A 14,390-nucleotide genomic window follows, 5' to 3' on the forward strand; every position below is an offset into this window, starting at 1 on the left:
TGCACAGGTCAGATTCTGCTTTCTGCCTATCTCCTGCAACGTCACTACAATTGTTTAACATGAAGGGGAAAAAAAATGACAGAAAATCATATCATATATGATGAAAACAAAATAACTCTTTGCAAGACAGGAAAAAACAGACTGCTACAGAAAAAAAACCAGACTCCTACACTAGGTCACGAAATCAGCTATTAATGAATCTTAATTCAGTTACTAAAATAAGCATACTAGCTTATACAACAAATCTACTAAGTAATCTTCTTTTATAGGAAGGCAGTATTTCAAAGCATTATGGACTGCTGAATATATTTATACTGCACTCTAGGCAACTGCCAGTCAAGGGTTCTCAGATGAAGTGTCACTATTGCAACACAACTGCTCATTTTACTGAATTCTCTTAAGACACTTGCAAAACCATCACTCTGTGAAGACACTATAAACAAGAAATTATACTGGAAGAAATACATTTTTTGTTTAGTTAATACAAAGAAGTGATTTCTCCCTCATGCTGACATCTGTTCGATTGCCCCATTTCTAATGGTAAAATTGGATTCCTTCTCTACCTGAACATCTACTGGGCTGACAAAAGTTCCTGTACTAGAAAGTTACAGTTAGAAAAAAACAAAGCTGAGAGCAAAGAAAAGGAAAGAAAGAAAAAAAAGGGATGTCACTATTACTCCAGGATTTGATTTTATTAAATAATAAAAAGGATATTGGGCATTTTGCTTTCATTATCTTCCACATGCCAAAAATTTCATTAAGTCTAATCTTTATTCAGTACATGAATTAGCACTTACTTGCTACATGGTAGAAAATATTAAGTCCACAGTCTTTTCAGTTAAATAAAAGTACAGTCACACATTCCTGTCTCCTCTTCCACATACTCTTTATTTTCTTGAGTTGAAACTTGCTGAATGACATTGCTACATTTCATTTGAATCTTCAAACAAGAACTCAATCAGGAATTCAATAAATACCACCTTCAAATAAGTATCAACAGCATTTCCAAATCTTTCAGTGAAAAAGCTTTCTGCAAACCGTATTTAGCTGGAAAAGAAAACACCACTAATATTTGTCTATGTCCTACTATCAGTTTGAATTACAGTAACTTCAAAGAAGGCTGATTTTCCTGTTGATATCTTCCAGAGCTCAAGATTTCTCATCCAATAAATTAGAACAAAAGCATTCAAGTCATTAGAACTGGCCATACTTTTAATTGCCAACCAATTGGCTGGCTACAGGGCTCTTTCATTAAACATTCTGCCTGAAGAAGGCTTTCAGAAATTGTAAGTGTTTCAGAAGAGCCCTAGAAAGTGCACATCCTTTGTTGCAGCACTGGAAATAGGAAAGAAAAAAAAAATAAAGTAACTGGAACCACATGAATAGATCTGTTGAAGAAAGGGTAGCAGTAACTAAACTGACCAGGAGGCTGCCCTTTCCTGTAGAAAAAGAAAAAAAAAAGTCCCTGCAGTATTTAGATCACCCTCAAGTTTTCATGATTTCTTACGGCCATGCTGGCAGCAGAGCTGACTTACATTGGTGGGTAAACCTGCATGATTTCAAAAAAAGGTTAAAGCTTTAAAAACAGAGTAGAAAAAAAAATACAACAGCAACATTAAACTAGACACAAAAATAGCACCTCTCACTGCTTCCTTGGAGAGAGAGCAAACAATCTTTTTCAATGCTGAACCACACACTAGGAAACTGGTAAGACTTGTTTCTCAGTTATACTTTTAAAAAATAACTGCCAGAGAGTAAAACACAAGTGAATGATTATTTATTCATTTTTTTCCCTTTTAAAACAAGTTTTCCTAAGGCATTAAACAACACAAAAATGAAGGTTGACAATGATTCGTAAGTACTGAACACCACTCCCCAGAGGGTGACCAAGGACATTCCAGTGCTTTATATCCATCTCCTGCTCTTCAGTCATTATTCACTGTTCTCCCTTTCATGTGTAATGTACAAGTTACAAGATAATCTGATAGACTGAGACAGACTACAGATAAACACAACTTCATATAAGAGTCTCCCACACTGCACTCACTAAGACCTTAACCAGGCTCAAAACAGGACAGCAGGCTGGTCAAACCCATGGACTTACATAGTCCTTGACTGCCCCTCACCAGTGAGTTCAGCTTAAAGGATTAAAGTGATATCATAAATTTTTTCCCTTTGAGACAGAAAGGAAGAACTGGTTCCCATATTTAGGTGGGGAAAAAAAAAAAAAAAACAAACCAAAACAAAACAAAAACCATCACCAAAAAAAACCTGTTATCCACTGTTGTAGCTTCTTGCCCCTGGGTGGCTTAGAAGCTTTTACAAAACATCACAACATACCAGGTATCACTTCTGCCTCCAAAGGAGTACGCCTCTTGCTTGTGAAAACGTTAATTTGTTTTGGAGTCTAGATTAAATATTAATGACTAAGGAACATTCAAAATTTCAGAAGTGGTAGTTCATTATAAGCAAACACTATGCTGTTGAGATTTAAAAAATATTCACACCCCTTAAATGAAACAGTTAAGTCATCTCATGAATCTAATATGTATAACTGTTAGCCTGCTTGCACGTTGAGAGATAATCCTATACCAAATGGAAAACCACACCTCAAGCCTAACATCTGTGTTAGGGAATAATTTCAGATGAAAGAATTAATTTCCATTAATTAACTCATGTCACAAGACAAAAATGTGTAAACCAATACTAAAAGGTCAGTTCTAGAAAGAGCATTTCCTCCTATTTTTTCCTCTAAACTGCTACTCTGCTACCAATGGGTCATGTCAGTATCACATCTAGTGCTGAATAAAGTAACTGTATAAATCATCTTCCATATTAATTAAATGTAATATGCCAAGTTAATAATTTGTCGTGAAAACTTTGTATGCAAAAATGCAGAAACATAGAAGTATTGTTACCATGAAACAATGCTTTGTTTTTGTTTACCAGCCTTTTAATCTTCACTGTATAGTGACACCCATTACATAGATGCTATGTATCAGTAGTAATATATCTGATAAATTACCCTCTTTGTATATACAGTTCTTTGAACAAGTTGAACAGGCTTCACAAAAACTGAACAATTACTCTTAAATCTCCACATATGATCCCTAAACAAAGACTTCAGTGGCCTTATTTCTTTGGAATGAGGTTTCAAATTACAAACTCCATGCATATTATTTTCAATGTTCTTTTGGTACAAGTAAGGGTCACAAAATCTTTCTGAAAGGACCATATGGCCTTCAAGGGCTGACTAGCATTTCATTTTCTTAATAAAATAGGTTATAGGAACAGCAGCTGTGTTTGTTCTAACCTAATTTAATACCATATTTAATACCTTAGGGGTTAAACAATAAACCAAATAGTATTACCTAATACTGCTTTTCAAGGGTTGAGGATGGAAGCTTCTATACTCATTCAAGCTCAGAAGAAACCAAGCAACCTACTCTGACTACTGCACTTTCACATATTTTGTGGAGTTTTCCTAACTCCTTTCAGTTCACTTTACCCTGTCCAGTCAATGCAGAATAGAAACAAACATTGCAAATTGTCATTAGAGCAATAAAATAAATCTGTGCTAACTCACCCATTGGTAGTCATGCAGATTTTTTTACATTTCTTTAACTGGGACAGTCTGCTTGATCAAGGGAGATAACATGCTACCTTACAATAACCATCACAGGTATGTAAAACAAGGCACTAAATGGATATAAAGTCACTTTGCTGCAATAAAGCTATTGAGAATATTCCTGAATAGGTAATATTGATAGCCATAAATTCTGGTGTAACAGCCCTTGTCTCCCTGCACCATTTCACAACTGGACTATCCTCGACTAGTCCCAAAAATATTCAGTTTGTCTCTTTCTTACCATAAATTCTGCACAGTCACATATCCAACTTATCCAGTGCTGCCTCATTTATGGCTGGAAGTTGGTCCACATCCCTCTTTTGATTAAACACTCACTGAATTCTTACTCTTAATTTTCTATTAATTGTATTGATTAGCATTCCTTCAACATAAAAAGCTGTAGCACCCTCCAGGCCTCTCGTTGCCCACTGTAGATCACTTCAAATGGCTACACATTCAACAGCTTGATTGACTCACACTGAATGACAGTGTAGTTCCACTGATTGTCATGAATAACAATTTTAACAAAGCCATATAAAGTCTCCATCCCATAGATTACCTTTGAAACTCAGGATACGCTGAAACAGAACAAATAGCTTCTCTCATCAAAATACTTATTAAACCACAAAATATCATCAAGTATCTGAAAAGGAAGTCAATTATGGTACAAACACACTTCCACAAACATACACAAATTTAGTATCTTGCCTTCTGTTACAACCAAACCATCTCCAAGTTAACACATAAAAAAAAAGAAAGTAAATGTGTTGAGTCCTAAGTTAAGTCTTTGTTAAATAAGACTGATAATTGTAAATTAAGTACTTATAGATATATTCACCACTTACTGACAGACAACTCTGATTTTGTATGAAGTTTAAAAAAATTTCATAGCTAGCAGTGCTAAATATGAAATTTAGTTCAAAGGTGTTATCAAACTTCTTTTTTTTATCTCTACTAACTAGCTTATTGAAGGTAGATGTTTTCTTTAAACACAGTTCTTCCTTACTGCTTATCTATTTTCTTGTTAAAAGCAATACCCTAAAACAAAGGGAAAACATTCTATGTGTTATGAGATAGTTTGTACACTTCAGGGCTATATAACATATATATGTATATCATAACATTAGTAAAGTGTCGTTTGCCAAGCTACTTATTCTGTGCTTCTAAAATAACAATGAAATTACATAGTAAACCTCATGAGATGAGGTGTAACCACACAATAACTTTGTATAACACGTGGGGAATGGTATGAAGGAGTTGGGACCCAGTTTTTCACAGCTAAATATTATAGTTTTCTCATGAAAAAAAAATTAAGACACATGTGTCACTAAGATCTTCCATTTCATTCTTTTTTGAAAACTGTTTTCCCTTCCATTTATCAGAGGTGCATAATTAAAATTTAAATGTGTTTAAAGTGAGCATGAACTGAGAATTTTGCTGAAATTCTCAGTTTCATGCCAGAAGTAATAAACTCTGGGAAATCACACATAAACAACTAGTAAAAGGCACACAAAAAATCCTCTTCACAGTGAATTTCAGCATCTCACTTACATGAGTTTATATGTAAGAAAGCAGAGAAATCACCCTGTTTGGACTATTAAAAAAATGGACAGCAATCTTATTTTGACATAGTTTATCATTCAGTATTGTTGGTCTGTTGGGGATTTCCACCTGAAGTAATGCAGTACTGTGTAGAGGTACTTAAATCACTATTATATAAGCTGTCTGGAGCTCCACAGGTAACAGACCTCCATCAACATGGTGTTTTGAGAATAAAGATAGCCAATATAACATTCTACCATGGCTACGAGTGTCTATGACTCTTTGGGGGAAAATCTCCACATGTGAGTTTACTTTCAGCCGTTGAAACTATGCTGTATAAGAGGCCCTAAATGCCTAAATTCATCTTCACTGCACTAAATAGCTCTGGTTACTCCATCCTCATTACAGAATTCAGGCTAACCTCGCAGGAGGCTAAAGCAGCCATACTATGACACGACAAGAAAATTCAGACTGGCAGTACAAGAGTGACTCAGTAACAGAGGCTTCATCAGCACCAGTTGATTTAGTCTGCACTTTAGCTTTCCTGCAGCATCCGTGATTAATCCACAGAACTGGAATTTCAAAGAAGTCACAAAGACTAGCCAACTAATTCTATGCTTACAGCATCATGTAACTCAAGCTAGAGATTTCTGTGTGGAAACAGGAGTAAGAGTGTAGTGACGAGCTGTCTTAAAAGGCAGGCATTCACAACAGTTCATGTAAAAAGAAATCAGTTTTATCACTTACCTATCAGACCTTTCTCAAGAGTAAAGGTCTTGTTCGTGAACATGCACTCAAATGCCACGATATGGAAAACTTTGTTCACTGTGTTGTGGGTCCCAACAATTCGAATATACCTATACGGAGAAGAAAAAAAAAGGCAGGTAGCACAAGTTAGGCATGACAAACATCTTTCCGCTAAAGTACAAATTATTAAGTTGGACTATATTGTGCAGGTCTGTGAGAACCAGGTAACTGTTTAAAAAAATTAAAATAAGGAGTAAAATGAGTATAAATCCCACAACAGACTTGCATCTACTCAGGATCCTGGCTCGAGTACAATTTAAGAAAAAATATATAACACTATAAAGAACTGTGAAATCCATCAAAAAATCTTTCTGGACTAATTTGCTAAGAAAAGGAAAGTAAGGGATATTCTGATTCAGAAATGGTCTGTCAGTACATATGTATTTATCTGTTTATGCAGGCTTTAAATAACAGTAATAATATCCCTTTACCAACTACTTTTCATCACAATTAAATGTTTCATACAGACAGGACAAGCCCAAAAAATCAGTGAGGTTTCTCTGCTGAAAATTAATCTCCTTTTAATATGACTGGTTTTAATTCTAACACTGGATGTACAGGATATCAATGTCATTGCTGGTGCATCTCTTATTAATAGCAAAAAAAAATAATCTGAACAGTCAAATGTTATGAAACAAAGCTAGCTCTGGGTTTCAGTCCTGTTTGTATAACTTATACTGCTAGACTATAATTGAAAATCAAATAGAGCTGCTCTTGAGCACTGTGACCTATTCACCTTCTGTGTTACCCTGGAGGCTTCATATTCTATAAACAGCCATTAACCTTGACTCGGTCTGATTCCCTTCTCTCTGAAGGGATCCAGCAATCCTTACTATAAATTTTGAAAAATCCTACGTGGAGTATTATGTACCACCTAAATAAATGCTGAACAAGCAACGTAGCAAAATACCCAAACCAAATACCATTACCCTATTAAATGGTTTACCCACACTGCACAAAGCTTTCTGTTAAATGAACTCTTTTCAATCAGAACCATCAGAATGTATGAATTGAAAGCAATATCACTGGTCTGTGCTGTAAAACCACCTTTCACTTTAGTAAAACTGTAGCCCCAACAGAATGGCTGCTCACCAACAGCATCATTTTGGCTTGTGCTCTTCATCATACCAAGCTGAAAAGACACACAACTTTCAGTCCTGAGATTTCTTTTTTAAAAGACCCTCATAGCTATTTGCTGTACTTGTGTGCGGTCTTCTCCTACGCCTCAAGTGTTGAGTGCCGTATGAAAAGAGCTCTTTTAAGCAAGCCTTAATGACATTATTACTGATTTGTCTTTACCATACAGGAAAAAAAACTTAAAAAAAATTTAAAAAGAATCCACCTGTTTATTACATGCAAATGACTGCAAGTTACAGCTGTTACCTGAACATCATGACATTGCTAAAATTGCCCATTTCTGATATCTGCTTCATTTAGGTTATAGTTTCATTTAAAAAAACCATCATATATTTTTATTAAAATTACAAAATTGATATACAACGTGCTCAAAATTGCACTTGAAAAATTATTTCCATTATTATGACTTGAAACAAAAAATATTTACATGCTATTCCTTAATTAATATGAACATTCAGCCTCATCAATTAATTATCACAGTGGCGAATTTCCTGTGAGTCATTCTGTGTAGAAAAAGTAAAAGTTGCAAAACTGGAGAAAATATTTATTTTTTATGAAGAAAGTGAATGTGTATTTTAAGAGTAAAGCAGAACTTAGCCCTCACTATGTAACTGTGACAAGTGCCTGCACAGAGCATTGCGGGAATCTCAGTTGACAGTCAAGGAAACAGCAGTTCTTTCCCCAGACCTGCCCATGTCACCTCACTGGTTCACAGATGAAATGCTGTATTTTGGGATTCTCATTATGAAGGCAAAACCCTATCAGCCCCATTTTTTTCTTAACATGCCAAGGATAATTGGCAGTGCTTTTGCCAGTGACACAAAGTCGCATACAACCATAGCAAAAGCATGAGAGACACACAGGGGCAAGACCTCAAGGTTTCTACTTGCAAACCTGACCTGCAAAATTGACACTGAAGATCCACTGAAAAGATTATAATCAAATTATCCAGGGTAATAAATTTGCTTTTCAGAGAAAGTTAACTTGAAACTTCAAAGAATCTTTCAGTTTTAGGACATCTGGTGGACATCGTTTGGTATGGTTATGCCTTCTGCTTGAAGATACAAGAATAGACATATTTGATTCAGTCCTTTCAGATTATTTTTTTTTTCAATTCACAGTCAGGGAATGACCAGGACCCAACAACAGTACTACCCAGCATCAAAGCACAGAATTGGAATAAACATGGGAACAATCTTGGAACATTTAAAAGTGCACGTGGGGGCTGGCTCACCATAAAGACTCCCCTCATCTCTCTCAGGTAGAAAGGTATTGATTGAGTTGTGGTCTTTGGACAAAACATGCTCCAGGCTAACCAGCAAAGCATTATTAATGGATACAGTTTGACATACTTCAGTTACAATTCCTTGCTTTAAGGAGATTAGAGAACAAGCAAAGTAACAATACTAATAGGAACACAAGAGACTGCTTCATATTTAGCTTTATAAGGAAATTTATTCAGATTTTTCGTGTTATGAAACTGTAACACCTGAGGAAACTTTTTGATTCTGTTTGGCTTTTAAAAAAAATATATCAAAAAAGTGAAAGACAAGACTTGAGTAATTTGCCACGCTAGAAGCATCTTTGTCATACTGCACACTTAGGTTAAATAACGTATCCCTCACTGGTTAGCAAAGTTCTGTCTCAACAGGTAGAAAGGAATGCAGCTTATTCTTTCATGCTGAATTGCCTGTTAGTTATTTTGAACAACAGGTGAAAATGTTTAACATTGCTGGAAAGCTGAAATTTTGTGGTAATATAAAACTAAATCCTAACCATTAAAACAATCATGCATACGTTAATCTTCAAAAGTATCTTATTTTGATGTTGTAATATTATTGCAAGGTAGAATGTAGTGATACAATAAACCCCATTATTTGTCCCCAGTACAATATGTGTATTTTATTCTTTCCTTATCTCTCTCAAGCTGAAAGATCAACAATTATTTCCTGCCTGAATCTTGCATTCTTCTACTTGATGGAAATTAAAATAATGCAATCTTCAAAATTACTTTAAACACCTTAACTTCTCAAATCACATTCTCAGATTCTGCATGAAAAAATTGTAGGTTATTATTCTAATTGATGCAAGATATTAAAGCCACCATAGCCTGAGACTGTAAAGAATCTTTCTTCAAATAAGGCAGAATTTATTGGAAATGCCCAGTATTGCTAGGCAAACAAGCTTTATTTGAATTTCAAATATCACCAATGTAAAGCAATACTGAAGGTACATAACCTGTTTCAGAAGAGTCAGATGACAATATTGTAAATACTGATGTAGTACAACTTAATGAAAAGAACACTAAACAATGGGTTGAAAACAAAAGAGCTGGCTTAGAAATATGGTAGTGAGAGGAAACTGCAATGTGGAACACTTTAATGTGAGCAACAAAGTCTTAATTCAAAGCATATAGATTTCAGAAATTTAAAATGCCTATTATAGCTTATAACATGCTTGAAAATGCGTAAATTTTCTTAAGCAGTTTTCTACCAGATGGAACTGCAACTGAATCATGATTAAAAATAAAAGCATCCTTCAAGCAATCAGACTATGTGTATCATCTCATCATTTTCCTGAAGAGATTTGTTAGCAGGAGTATAAGAGTACAGGCAACATAATCAATACAAACAATTACTCAGCACACACAGCTTTGACAAATGCTTAAGACACATGGAACATGTTCCCTGTGATCTTGGTAAGTTTTTAAAACCTCCTGTAGTGGTTTTAGCTGGGATTGAGTTAGATTTCTTCACAGTAGCTTGTAAGGTGTTGTTTTGTATTTGTGCTGGAAGCAGTGCTGATCACACCGGGATTTTTCAGCTGCTGCTGAGCTCAGTTTTCTGGGCTGAGCTGCACCCGGGGTTAGCCCACAACACCATAGTACTGCTTTTGGCTCCAAAGTGCAAAGCAGCAACAGGTAAGGCTGACTTTGTTAAAAGGTCCAAGATACAGACAACTGAGAATTAAGTACCATAAAATCTAACAGCCTTCTTATTCAAGGAAATCTGCATCATAGCTGAAGGAGTATGAATACGTGGAGATAATTAGGTAACAGAGAGATGAGATCAGTGAGATGAGATCAGTGAGTAAGCTCTGTGTGCAACTGTCTATAGCAAACTAAGAAGAAAATGCTCTGGCCAGATGTGTGTTTGAAAACCCATCCTTGTCTCCATCAAGCACAGGGAGATCCTCCTGTCAAATTTGGACTCCAAAGCTGAGACCTTATTCTGCAGAACTGCTGTGAATATTGGTGCTGCTAATTCGTCTTTATATAACAATCTGTTCTTGCTCAGACAGAAGTTGAAATTCAACTTCTTTTTTAGGCTGGACTTCAAACCTAAGGAGAGGTCCCTACCCACAGGGAGCCAGGCTAGAGTGTGACACAACACTCTCTGCTGCTGTACTATACACAGCAGACAAGGTGTGAGGACACTCAGTGAATCAGAGAAAATTATCATGCAGCTCCACACTCAGGAAATACAGTTCATGCCCAATACATTGAAAAAGTTACAAGTTGAGCACCCAAAGGTCTCCAAAGGGTTTTGTTATGAAATGATTATACTAAGAGACATTATTGTAAGATCAAAGGATACTTAAGACTGCAGAAATGAAGAATTTCAATAACCGTGTGTCTTCCAGAGTCCAACTCTACATTTAACAGTCTTAACATTTGCTCGCTTTTTACTTATTTATACAAACCCCACATTCTGTAAGAAAATACATGAATCTTGGTTAACTTAATAGTTTGTGTCTTGCAGTTAAGGGAAGAAGATACAAGTGGTTGCAGGATTGAGAGTGCTGGAGCAAGTAAGTTCTCCACTCTCTGTATGTTACAAACAACAAATCAACCCATATGGAAATAATATCTCTAACTGCATAATAAAACATTTTATCTCGATCCTTTTAGATACTTAACAATAAGGTGAAACTTGGCACAGTTTTGCAATTACTTTTTACCTGTTCAAGTAGTAAGAAGAAATAAATTCACCTCTAAGTTGAGTGCTATTCTTCCACCTCCAACCCTACATACTTGCAATTATTGTAGTTCTCATGAATCACCAAAAAAAAGAGGAAACAAACTAAAACCCATATTTTTAAGAGATGACATTTCCTGAAATACAATACAGGTATCTTCCATGCTAATTAAATCCACATAAATGTGCATACTAATTATTTTTGATAGCTAGAGTCATTCTTAAGTTCCTGTTCTTGGCAAGCATGTCATTAATTCAAGAGGACTTCTGACCAGAATTACTTGTGTATGATGAACTCTAAGATAATTTAAAAGTTTTGATTATCACAAGATGGAAGAGGTAAAAAAACAAATCCTAAATGAACCAAAAATCTTCAGAGCACTTTGTTAGTGGGTGGCACAAGCCTGGGCAAACCTGATTAATCTGAGACATAACAATGATGAAGAATTAACTGTATAATCAAAATCCTGGTGCCAAGGTATGAATTTTAATTATATTGTCCACTAAGGAAGAGACATGGCAGACAAAAAAAAACAGTAAGAAGGACAGACGTTAAGAACACTACAGGCAGTTTTTCCAGTGAAATTAGAAATTGTCCACTTTCCCATCGGGAACCAAGCAGCTTTATACAACACAGAGTTCTTTATGGATCTTTGTAAGATAGCAGAGTAAAACAATCACAATTCAAGGGCTAGAGCAGCTCCCCTGTCAATGGACTTTGGACTCAACTGATAGACTGGCAAGAAGACAAAGAACCCTGAATTATTCTTTAAAGAAAAAACCTTGATCACTTTTGGGGGTTTTAAAAGTATTTCCCTGGCAGGCGAACAGGATTGCAGGATGAGAATTTTGCCCCTTTAGAAGACATTTTATTTTCATTTCTGGCCCTGTTTGAGAGTAGTGAATATTGATAGTATTTAAACATTGTAAGACTTTCATCCATGTGTCACAGACTTCTGTAGCCACAATTAGTGATGTTACATTTGGCCTTGAAATGCCCATGACAGGAATACTAGAAAAATCTGCATTATTCTTTCTTTATTCTCTTCTTCCCCTCTCACTACCAAGAAAATTACTTCAACTAGAGGGAAACAGCATGTTCTACTGGATCTTGGTAGATTTTTCAACTACTGAAGTTTGAACAAACTACCTGGGTTTATTAATTAGGCACTCACATGGCAATGGCTCTCATCCACCCCCCGTTTCCCAGAGCTATTGTTCACCTATATATGAAATTACAACTTGTGCCCTTTATCATGACTACAAATCTTCACATTACTGAGCAATGGCATTATGTTTTACTTCTGCTCTCTACGTTTGTACAGCTGACACATGTAATTTGGATAACAGCTGCTGCTGAGCATACCACTGATTTGGTTCTTGATACTCTGGAGGACTACTAATACCAAAGTTCAGCTGCCTGAACCAGAACAATACTTAGGACATACGTGTCAAAGCATAACAATATGCATACTCTAGGTTCCATTTTAATCCTTCATTATAATGACACCAGTAAGATACAGACAAACGCTGGGGTATATTAAGCACAGATGCCAATCCATTGAGAATATTGAGACAGAAGACTAAGTAAAGAGAGGTAAATGAAATTAACTGGTATTTTGCACTAATACCCACTCATAAGTTACTATCAAAGCAAGTTAGAACAGCACCAGTGAACTAAATGAATAACTAAATCCACTAAGTACAAAACAAGCTCTTAAGAACTTCGCCTTTCTGTTTCTTTAATTTCATTCATTTGGTATAGATCAGTGCTAGCCTTACATTCCTCCTATCTCCTCTAACTGCTTAGAGACTGTAACATTCACATTCTGATCACTGCCGCAGAGATGCATGAGATACAGCCCAGCACACAAGGGCATTAGAAGACATTCTGTTTGTCTTTTCGTGGAAAAGGAAACGGCGCTATTCACCGCCATCTAAACCCCATTTATTGACAACTCTGTAAAATGTATAAACCTTCAGACTGACACAGCTGAATCAACAGTCTCGTGGCAGGAGGATAAAAAGAAAAAAAGGCAAGGAGGAAAATAAAGTCTCTTGCCAGAATTAAATCATGCAGAAAAACAGTGGACATAAATGAATACATAAAATAAAGAATTAAGCCAGAACAAATGTGGAAAGTATTTCTGGTTTTCTTGACAGGAGGCAAGTTTTCCTGCACATAGACAAGAAAGTCTAATAGAATCTATTTTATACCAAAGGAAATCCCTGCTGCAAATATAGGAAACAACAGCAACAAATCAAACAAAACACTTAGACAAGACAAAACCATTGCACTCTAGTAGGAAATGCATATGTAACACCTGTAAAATCTGTACAGCAATAAACATTTTCACCTTCACAATTGATGCAAATAGAAGCAACAGTGTAGCAGTTTAAAAAGATGACACATTTCTCTTTGTAATTTACTGAAACGTGTATCCAAGTACTTCATGTTGTGGCGTTCAAGTGGCTAGAAATACTGATATAAAATTATTACATAGGATACATAATTGTTTGTATGCTATATATAAGCAGCATATCAACCCAAGCAACCAACATTTCTGAACATATTTAACCAAATTAACACCAATATGCACATGAAGTTAACTACCACTTGCATGATGGGATAATACATTTTGTATTCCATACGTAAGAATAATGAGTAAATTAGAATTTTATCATTACTGGTTTCCAATTTTGATTTTTTTTTTAATTTAATTTTTTTTTTTTTTTTAAAAAGAGTACCACCCAGAATTTGATGTAGACTTGCTTGAATCTGAATATTTGCACTGTGTACATCCTTAGTTCCATTCAATTTCCCAAATCTGAACTTGGCTCTGCAGGTTTTGTTTTGGGTCAGTTCTCAACCCAAAACAGTTCTATTTCCCTGAACCTGTCCAGATATGGGCAGGAAATGCTAATTTCAGTTGATCTCATAATGGACTTCCACCACATGAATTTAAAATCCATTATGAGAAGACAGAAAGATTTGATGCTATAAGAATCTGTATTTATAAACCCTATCCCTGACTCAACTTTTCAGCCAAACCCAACTTACGTATCATCCTCATTTATCTTTATGCCATCTCTGTTGAATACATACAATGGGACCCTAATAACCTAAATTTTATAGAAAAAAAAAAATCATTCTTTCACAAAGAGAAAAAAAGAATAGTTCCTTAGAAAGTCTGGTTCTAGCACAAAATGAAGATGGGATTTAGATAGCGGACATGAGCCTCCTCTGCATATCCTCCAGGCTCATGTGGCATGGAGCCAGATTCCTTCCAGAATGCACA

General features: G+C 35.6%; 1 protein-coding gene across 1 annotated transcript in view; it reads right to left on the reverse strand.

The window, feature by feature from the left end:
* The window catches only part of BTBD9 (BTB (POZ) domain containing 9), a 113,722-nt gene that overhangs the window by 35,926 nt on the left and 63,406 nt on the right, over positions 1 to 14,390 (reverse strand). The window contains exon 7 of the mRNA XM_008941273.1: positions 5,918 to 6,027. Within this exon, the coding sequence (XP_008939521.1) occupies positions 5,918 to 6,027 (110 nt within the window). The remainder of the gene's footprint in view (positions 1 to 5,917; positions 6,028 to 14,390) is intronic.

This window comes from Merops nubicus, unplaced genomic scaffold, assembly GCF_000691845.1.
Source record: "Merops nubicus isolate BGI_N331 unplaced genomic scaffold, ASM69184v1 scaffold10345, whole genome shotgun sequence".
Lineage (NCBI taxonomy): Eukaryota > Metazoa > Chordata > Aves > Coraciiformes > Meropidae > Merops > Merops nubicus.